The sequence below is a fragment of the Pinus tabuliformis genome, chromosome 7 (assembly GCF_031772625.1).
Source record: "Pinus tabuliformis cultivar Carrire ecotype Pingquan chromosome 7, CPIR1, whole genome shotgun sequence".
Lineage (NCBI taxonomy): Eukaryota > Viridiplantae > Streptophyta > Pinopsida > Pinales > Pinaceae > Pinus > Pinus tabuliformis.
This window is the reverse complement of record NC_142293.1, coordinates 331256041-331265717: the sequence shown is the minus strand read 5'-3', so window position 1 is coordinate 331265717 and position 9677 is coordinate 331256041. Positions and strand designations below refer to the sequence as shown.

Below are 9677 nucleotides of genomic sequence, written 5' to 3'. Positions count from 1 at the left end.
ATAAAATTTACATCACTCTATGCAAACATGATTCTCACTTCTACACACTATCCATTTGTATAAAAATAAAGACATCATCTCATAGATCAGTGGTCGAAAATAAATTTATCTGATTAGATTATTTATGATAATATATTACAATCATGACAAGATAACATAAACATAATTTTAAGGTAGAGACTAGCTTATTTGATTAGGTTATTTATGATAATATATTACAATCATGACAAGATAACATAAACATAATTTTAAGGTAAAAACTATCTGCTTTGCAACTATTTCACTTGTTATAGAAATTGAACTAATATTACATTATACATCTAACTGACACGCTAAATTGTAAAATATTCCTTAAAAAAAATCACATTAATAATATATTACCCTATCAATTATTTTTTACCAAATTTCCAACCTATAAAATCAAAAAAATTTAAAAACCAACCTTCTCACATCCCCTCCTTGGTCCCTCAAACTTGCTTAACATTCTCCTTATTAAAATGATTTAGTGTGAAGGGGGCAACATAAATTTGGTGCCTTTGATCGTGGACTATATTCAAAGTGCACTTTGGTTATAACAATCAATTACACTAACTTGGGTCATTCTCTTTATGAAAATGATTTAGTGTGAAGGGGGCAACATAAATTTAGTGTCTTTGATTGTGGATTATATTCAAAGGCACTTTGGTTATACCAATCAATTATGCTAACTTGGGTCATTCTCCTTATGAAAATGATTTAGTGTGAAGGGGGTAACATACATTTAGTGCCTTTAATCGTGGATTATATTCAAAGTGCACTTTGGTTACACTAATCAATTACACTAACTTGGGTAGATTTGGGGATTTTATATTTTATTTGGATTGGGGCAAATAAATAGTTTGAAGATTTTGATTTTTGGTTTTATGAGAAATCTTTTATTTTAAACAGAGTAAAAAAAAAGTGTGTATAATATTTATACATTTAAGAAATGAGAGATTACAAAGTGTAACTAAATAATACAAAGTATGATTATATCAATAAGTGTTCATATTTTGGGTTTGGAAAAGAGCTTCTAAATTGAATGGTGGGGATGTGTTAGTCTTCCTCTTTAATCCTCATTGTTTAATGTTAAACTTGCACAAAGATTAATGATAGAGAAACATTTATTGTGATTTCATGGGAATTGAACAACCTAATAGAGTTCTCTGATTTCGAGGATGTGATTTGAGTATCGTGGCAGAATCATTGAACATTTAATGCTAAACATTTGATACTCAACCATCCTGGTTAATCCAAATTGACCATTCCATTCCATTTGCACTGTATGTTTACTTTTAAAGAGAGAAGATTGTAGCAAATTTTTAATTAGTTATCAAATTGTAATATAGTAATTTAGCACAACCTTATTAGCTAATGTAATTGATATATCCTAGTCAACATCATTTACCTCCTTTTATAAATCTACATATCCAAATAATAATATTTATTATTTGATGATTTACATGATAATTTTATAATTATATTAGATAAATATTAAATGGTAAAAATGAATTTAAAAATACAAGATAATTAATATTTAAAATATATCCCAATGTTACTTTCTTTTATAAATCTACACATCCACAAAATACCATTTATTATTTGATTATTTGCCTAATAATTTTATAATTTTTTTTTTCCCATTAGGAAAAAGTCGTAATTTCTATTAAAAGGGAGAAATTACATTTTGCAGATGCATGTTGCATATTCATATGTGGCCATTGGCCAGCCAGAGTTCATCAAAATATACCTGAGTGTTCTAGATCTCCTCGCAGGGAGTCTCTATGATATATATACAAAATTTTAAATATCAAAATAACTTGCTCCACGCAGGGAGCACTGTAACAGTCATGATAAACAGTAGCATATGTAACCATATTTCAAAAAAAAGATAACCAAAATCATGTCAATTGTTATGAATGGGTTGGTGACCCATTCATGTTATGATCTATATAGGGCCGGTGGTAATATTGATGGATGGATCCATCGATCTGTTCCTGTATCTGCCATTGTTCTAGATGGCTGTTCGCTGCTTCTTTTGACAGTTTGTCCGCTTCTTCGTTCTGCTCCCTGTAGATGTGACGACAGTCAAAAGATTCAAAAGAAGTGATCAGTCTTTTGGCTTCGTCAAGGATATTTCTCAAAGAAAAAGTATAACAATGAGCTGTAGAATTTATCCAATTGCAAACAATCTGAGAGTCGCCAAATAGTTGGAGATGTCTGCACTGTTTTTGTATTGCAAAATATATAATATGTTTGGCTGTGCTGAGTTCAGAGAAGTTATTTGTGCCCATATGGTATTTGATCTGAATCTTAAAGCAATGGGATTCGTTCAGGTATAAGATAGCACCCCCACCACAGCCGTTGTTCTGGGCAGAGCCATCGAAGAAGGCCCAAGGCTTTGATCGATCGATGATGGGGGGAGCAATAGCTCGGGTAGGTCTGTGCTTCTCCGTCGAAGGTAGTAAATTGAAATCGGCAATGGTGTGGCTCAGGATGGATGGCCAGTTTGGGGGTCGATTATCGAAGATGATGCGATTACGTGCAATCCAAATGGCCCAGCAGACGAGAAGGGGTAAGTTTGTGAGTTTGCCCGCGTGGTCTCTGGTCCAGGTGCTCCAGGCTTCCTTGCAGGTGGAGCCATTCCAATCCTTGTGATCGGGTATATGAGCAGATATGCTGTGCCAGAACGTTTGTGTGACTGAGCAGCGGATGAAGAGATGATCAGTGCTCTCTTCTTCACAGCAGCATAGGTGGCATCTGAAGGGGCCGTGGAAAGATCTCTTCAAGAGGTTTGATCCCGTGGGGATTTTGTCATGTATGATATTCCACATTAGTAAGCGGCATCGGGGCGCAGCCTGAAGCTTCCAGATCAGGTTCCCATAAGGGAGGATGTCCGGGGGCTTATACGGTTCCATAAGCTTCAGATATCCCTCTTTAGGAGTATAGTGTCCGTGTTTAGCGATGGCCCATATGAGTTCGTCGGGCCCTTCAGATAATCTGATGTTGGCCTGAGTGAGGGCCTCGGTAAATGCGTTCCATTCAGGTTGCCACTGTATCGGAATGTCCAAGGCCGCTGGTGAGTGCCAGGCCTGATATAGAAAAACAGTATTAGCATTGTCCCCTATATGGTTAATGTGAGTTATTCCCCTGTCATGTAGGTGTCTGATAAGATCATCAGAGAGTCTGTGTTGGTTGCCGCATCCTACCCAGGGATCAATTCCAATTCTCACGTCCTGTCCACTCTTGATGCGCCAAGTGATACCTTCCCTGAGAAGTGGCAGAGAGAGTAAAACGGCCTTCCATATGTTTGAGGTGTTGGGGCCAGGGCTGTGATGTTGTCGGAACCAGTCCATGAGATGGAGGGGTCTGATATACTCTAATAATTTTATAATTATATTATAATACCATTTATTATTTGATTATTTGGGTGATAATTTTATAATTATATTATTAGATAGATGTTAAATGGTAAAAATAGATTTAAAAATACAATATAATTAATATTTAAAATTACATTAGTTACTTTAAAACAATAGAAAAATATAACCGCATCTTTCAGTTATCACCATAAAATATAAATATTTAGATTAGGAATAAAATTAATTTGGGACAATTATCCATGTAATTAGAATTTCCCCATAGATTAAAAAGCAAACGATTGTTTTTGGATCATGCCCAGTCGCTTATAGTTTACGAATATTTGGTCGGGTTGTGACTCTTCCAGGTTCTACACAAGGACCAAACCGCGACAGTGCGATTCGACTAAATGTATTAGTTTGCTGTAATTTATTGACGATATATTTAATGTTTAAATCTCCTTAACATTTGCATAGCCGTTATTTTGACCGAGTGGTCGATGTGTGTCCGTGCGTTTTACGTGTTTTCCCCGCGAGAGTTCGAATCTCTCCGGCGACGAAGAAGGTTTTCGATTTTATCTCACCCCGTTATTACGGAAGGTAATCGTTCAATGTCTGACTGGTAGAGTTAACCATATTTCTGGAGGTCTATTCGTAAAGTTCATGAGGCAAAGTTCTGATTTCTATAGTTCGACTTTTGCCTAGATGGACCTATCGGCGTTGGACAATGAGATGAATATAAGAGTTACTTGATTCACAACCTGCGAATGCTGGATGCTGAATTGTCCATCGCTATGGCTGGAGTGGACATGATCAAATCGTGTCTCAAAGCCCTTCGCCAGGTATTTTTTTTCCTCTATTCATCACTTCCATATCTATCTTCTGAACGGCTTATGGAAGGTTTTCTGTATTGATAAAGATAACCCATGCGTGCTAGGAGCAACTCGGTGCAGAGTATCACTTGTATTCTGCAGAGAATTAATGATAATCTCTTGACATCCGATTGGCATTTGCCTCCCATTAGCCGATCGGAACAGACCCACAGTAAGAAGTAAACAATTGGCATAGAGAACTGAACGAGTCCTATTTAATTCATACCACTAGCCTCGTTCATCACCATTAGCTCTAGCGACCATGAGATATACATGTGATTTTGATTTATATCTGGCGAAGGCGGGGATTCAAACATAACTCCACATTGTCACCGTTGGCAGGAGATCTAAATCAATTTCCCTAAAAAAATCCAATAATGCCCCTCGGAAGAGGGCGGTAAACAATTAAAGTCCAGCAGTCTGCCTCTGCCTGCCTTGAAGAGAGGAAGCCCTGCTCAACAAGCCTCCGCTCAGACATGCCCTTTGCGTGTTTGGTTAACACCAAATGCTTTTTCATTTTCTTAGTCTAGATCTGCATATCGATCAATGAGTAATCAGGTCAACTATACAATCTGCCAATTGTACGTTAATTACTAAACTTCAAGAATAACTGAAATGCTTGGTTGCAACTTTGGGAGGAGCTTTTCAGAACGGATGTCATGGAGATTTTTTGCAATTCAAACTGAAGGGATAACTTCCAGGATATGACGGGGGTTGAGAGAGTTGGTGAAATAAACACTACAGTACAACCTACATTGTGGTGAAACCAATGTTGTATTGCATGCCAGTTCTGTGGAATGGGGTAAGTGGTACCGTGGTATGCATTTATGTTGCCCTTTGTGTATCTGGCTTTGGTCTATAAGCAAACGCTCATAGTGTTGCACCTCTGCTGTGGTTTGCTGGACAGCTATAGTCAGGTATATGTTGAGGTTTGCATTTAGGGTGAAGTCTGGTTACTTAATCCACCATTTGGATAAAGGCTATGATGAGTCATTTTAAAGGCATATTGGCATACAGAGGCCTTTGCACTTATGGAAGTCATAATAAAACTATTTGGTTCGTCTGCATATGACTTTACTTGGAGATCACCCGTCATCAAAATTTGAACATGGAAAATTATATCGACTTGTTCAATTATCGTGTCATGGGAGTGTTATCGTATGCTTTGGATTTGTATATCTAATTTAGGAGCAACTCTATTTTCTTCTGGTTTCACGGAGATAAATCCTTATATCTGAACAGCAACTATTGTTTTATTCTTTTGTTTTTTTAATAGATGTTTTCAATCAATACGAACAAATGGACTTGTGAAAGCAATCCTTTGCTTAAGCTGCCGCAATTGGGAGGATCTATCTTCCCAAATTTTCTTAGGACTTGCCCTTGGCACTGACAACAAATGGCCCATGCTGAGCAAACATTCCGCTCGGGGGAGGGTTTGAATCTTGGTGGGGGAGTAACAACGTGTCTGCTTTAGCAACCAACCAAGCCTCGTTGATTTTGTTTTCTTTTATAGATGATTTGGTCATCAGAAATGGACAATAGTTGTATGCATGTGATGATGTGAATTAAATGCTAAATCTATTTTGATTTGATTTGCGATTTTCCAAGGAATCCTATGGTTTGCTTGAAAAGTTGATGTAGTCACTCTTAAGGTTTATGGAAGGTTGCAGATTCATGAATAAATTTATGCAAGGTCTGGGTTGATCCATACAAAGGAGTGCTAAAACTGGGGAAAAATGGAATTCCTTCTTGTTCATTAGCCTCTCTTCTCAACAATACAATGACAAGTTATCTACAAAGCAAACGATTCACCTTGCATTCTAGTGTGGTTACCGTAGAACTTGCCAGTTTTTAGTGCATTTTCTGCCATTGATCATTTTGTCTTTTTGATATTGCAAGATTGTTTTGACTCTTGAACATTTTTTACTAGTGTGATATCTATTTAAGTATTACACATTCATTACAATTCATTGTTATCGGAACTGACTGGTTTGGTTGTGAACTAGTCAGTCATATTGTTTTCACTGAAAAGCAGTGGCTCATACTGTTTTCATCAAAAACCAGTTTGGTTCTGAAATAAATTGAACTGGGACCAGGGGCTGGCTATTGGCTGAAGCAGTTGGTTCGGGCTCCAAACTATTTCAACTAGTGGGTTTCAGTAGCCCTGAACCAGTCTGACCTGCAGCTCTATTGCTGCAAAAGAACATTAAAAAAAGCGCCTAAAAATTATTCCTCTCCTTCTAAACCCTAATGCAAGGTAACTGCTGCAAAGAGGTACTCAAAAAAGAAAAAAACCTAAAAAATGTTTGTCCCCTTCTAAACCCTAATGCAAGGTTATTTAATGACATTTTAAGTGCTTTATTTGTTTGCTGTCAGTCAAAGAATCTTTCTGGGGATTTCTTTCTTATTTTAAAGAAAAATTTGTTTTTTTGCTTATTTCAAGTAGAAATCAAATTTACTTTCGCTATTGATTTCTTATAGTGAAAGTAAATTACAAGGTAAATACAAACAGTAATGAAAGTAAATTATTAATATAAAATAAATAATAACATTAACTTAAATTTTTAACATTAAAAGTTAAAAGCTGAACCTCCATTTTAGGATGTTTGGTAATGGTTTCAGACTCCTCTGACGTATATATACCTTATACTTGTAATTTGGTTTCAATAATTTTGTTTAAATTAAATGTTAAAAGTGGGACCTTATTTCAGGATGTTTGTTAATGTTCTTGGACTTCTGAAACCTAACATGGAGAAAGTAAAAATTGAGACGTTTTTCCAATTTCAACAGACTTAATAGTTTTCAACATTTCAATACTATCTGAAATAAAACAGCGCAAGTGTGGTCTTCTACATCTTGTGGATTGGGGGATTGTAGAATTGTAGCATATGATAAATGCTTGTGCATAATTACTTTGTGATGATGAGGGATAAAGGAGTATTCTAGTCTTTGGTTTGCCTAGCCCTTGAAGGTTCTGGCTTAACAGAAATAGTTAAATGTTAATTTTAGATAACAATGGTATGTTCTATGCTTTAGCACAATTTACTTCAATGTTTCTTATCAGCGCAATGACAATTTCCAATTATATCCAGTAGCAATCACATTAACTTAAACACATTGACAGTAAATGCAGATAGAACATAAAAACATGTGCAGAAGACAAGCCAAGACAAGAGGACACAAGATGTGGCAGATGCCAGGGAAAAACCCCAATGTGGGGAAACCCTTTGATCAAATCTTCTTATTATTCTTCAATAGTTCAGCAGAGAGAGAGAGTACAAATATCAAATTAACTTGCCCAAAACAGTCCTGTCAAATCAGCAGTCAACAACAGTCAACTGTAGCCCTAACCAGAAAGTCAATGGTGGTCAAAGTAGCTCCAAAATGTCCTCCAAGCAGCTCGGTCAACAGCAGATAAATTCGGCCTTCCAAGAGGGTCAAAGTCAGCGCAAAATAGATTGGTCAAACTAGTCAAAGGAGAGAGAAAACCCTGCTGTAAATTCTGTAGTCAAATCTGAAGTCAACGTTGAAGTCAACTCAGTCAACCTGTCTCAATTACCTCGAAAACTGTGCCAATCAATGTGGCCTCCAATAATCGAAATTCTGCCCACAAGAACGAAGTCAACGCTAGTCAAAAGTACCCAAGTCAATGCTGTCTTGTTTCTTGAAATTTTCGGCCAGCAGGCTAACCCAGATATTCGTCCTCCTTTCACACGTGTGAAGTAGAGAAGGCTGCCTCCAAGCTGTACGAACCAATCAAGAGAGGAGAGAGAGATATGTGATGAAATGAGTGATGTCCAGATGAGGAGAGAGGTCACTCCTATTTATACACTTTGTTGAGGGTGAGGATACACATCTATTGGGCTTATGAGCCTATATTTGACTGAGACTGACCTTGATAATTTGTGCATGAGAGAGAATAAATTCAAAATCCCGTTTTTGCTTGTCAGAATGAGATGATCTTTATATCAAAATTAGGCCTCTTGAAAAGAGGAATCAAATGCAATAATCATCTCCATCATATGAGCTGTCCTAAGGTGGAATTTGGCACTAGTTTCCAATTTTAACACTCCCTCTCAACTAGGGAGAATTCCACCTGCCGATCCATCTGTCATCCTGTACCATCCCTGTCATCACTGCCCTGCTATGCACTGCTCTTTGTGCACTTCTCTGCTGAACCATGAAGTAATAATGAAGAAGAAGTAATTGAGAGTTAGTCATAAGATCATACCACTCTCCACTACCAAAAGTCAGTCCTTGATCCCAGATCAAGTTGTTGAACATCATGCATCCTAGTCATAGTGAGTACGACAGTACACGATGCATCCATCAGTAGTGCTATGGTCCCTAACCATCTTTTCCCAACTCACTTCCTATGAGTCCTGGACTCTATGAGTAGGATGTGTGCTGGGGCATCGACAGGAGAAGGTGAACCACTCATCCCGCTCATATGCCATAGGAAAAGGTGAACCACTCATCCTATGCATATGTCAATCGTACGGGAAGGTGAACCACTCACCCTACATGCATGTGTCCGGGTAGGGGAAGGTGAACCACTCACCCTACACACAAGTCAACCATAATGGGGTATCACAGGGGAAGGTGAACCGCTCACCCTATGGTCACTCATAGCTCCAAGAAGTACCCAAAGCCCCTAGGAGTTCCCAGAGCTCTGTGTCCAACTCATATGGGACCCTCATAGGAGGGTCGTTCCGCGACTCCAAGTCCCTCTAAGAAGTTTAAGAATTTGACCTTCCCCAAAGGCTTTGTGAGAATGTCTGTGACCTGCTCATTCGTCCTGATGTGTTGGAGCCTTATTGCTCCTTGCTGTACCATATCTCGGATAAAGTGGTACCTAATATCAATGTGTTTGGAGTGGTTGTGGAACACAAGATTCTTTGATAGGCAAATCCCACTCTGGTTGTCGCAGAAGAGCAGGGTGGTATCCAACACGTGCTCAAATAGCTCACTGAAAGGGTTCCTCATCCAAACAACTTGACAATAGGCCATACTCATAGCAATGTATTTGGCCTCGGCGGTGCTTAGTGCAACCAATTTCTGCTTCCTGCTCATCCAAGATATAGAAGCAAACCCCAAAGAGAAGCAACACCCTGACGTGCTCTTATGATCCACCACACTGCTAGCCCAATCAACATTTGAATATCCATGTAGCCTCAAGTTCCTGACAGTGTATCTCTGTCCATAGTGGATTGTGCCCCAAAAATATCTCAAGAGATTCTTAGTAGCAATCCAATGAATGTGATGAGGCTCGACCATAAATTGACTCAACGTGTTTATGGCGAAGCATATGTCGGGATGGGAGTTGACCAAGAATATCGGGGCCCCATGAGTTGACGATACTCGGAAGGGTTCACTAATTTGGGCCCAACAACACTTCCACATAGCTTCTTAAAGTTGAGTTCCATTG

At 38.1% G+C, this 9677-nt stretch overlaps 2 protein-coding genes across 5 annotated transcripts in view; one reads left to right on the top strand and one right to left on the bottom strand.

The window, feature by feature from the left end:
• Positions 1–1931: 1931 nt before the first annotated feature.
• Positions 1932–3374, bottom strand: LOC149247304 (uncharacterized). Its single transcript, XM_089443823.1, has one exon. The coding sequence runs from the start codon at positions 3372–3374 to the stop codon at positions 1932–1934; it is 1443 nt and encodes a 480-aa protein (XP_089299949.1).
• A 431-nt stretch (positions 3375–3805) lies between these two features.
• Positions 3806–9677, top strand: part of LOC149247303 (vesicle docking protein) — a 135786-nt gene continuing 129914 nt past the window's right edge. The window contains exons 1-2 of one of the 4 annotated variants that reach the window (XM_089458169.1): positions 3806–3977; positions 4083–4219. In XM_089458169.1, coding sequence (XP_089314295.1) covers positions 4145–4219 — 75 coding nt within the window. In that variant the 5' untranslated portion in view covers positions 3806–3977; positions 4083–4144. The other 3 variants (XM_089458172.1, XM_089458171.1, XM_089458170.1) reach the window with 3 other exon arrangements.

What these genes read in the sequence shown, in the direction of transcription:
- LOC149247304 (XM_089443823.1), bottom strand. Translation starts at nt 3,374, where the DNA reads ATGGACTGGTTCCGACAACATCACAGCCCTGGCCCCAACACCTCAAAC.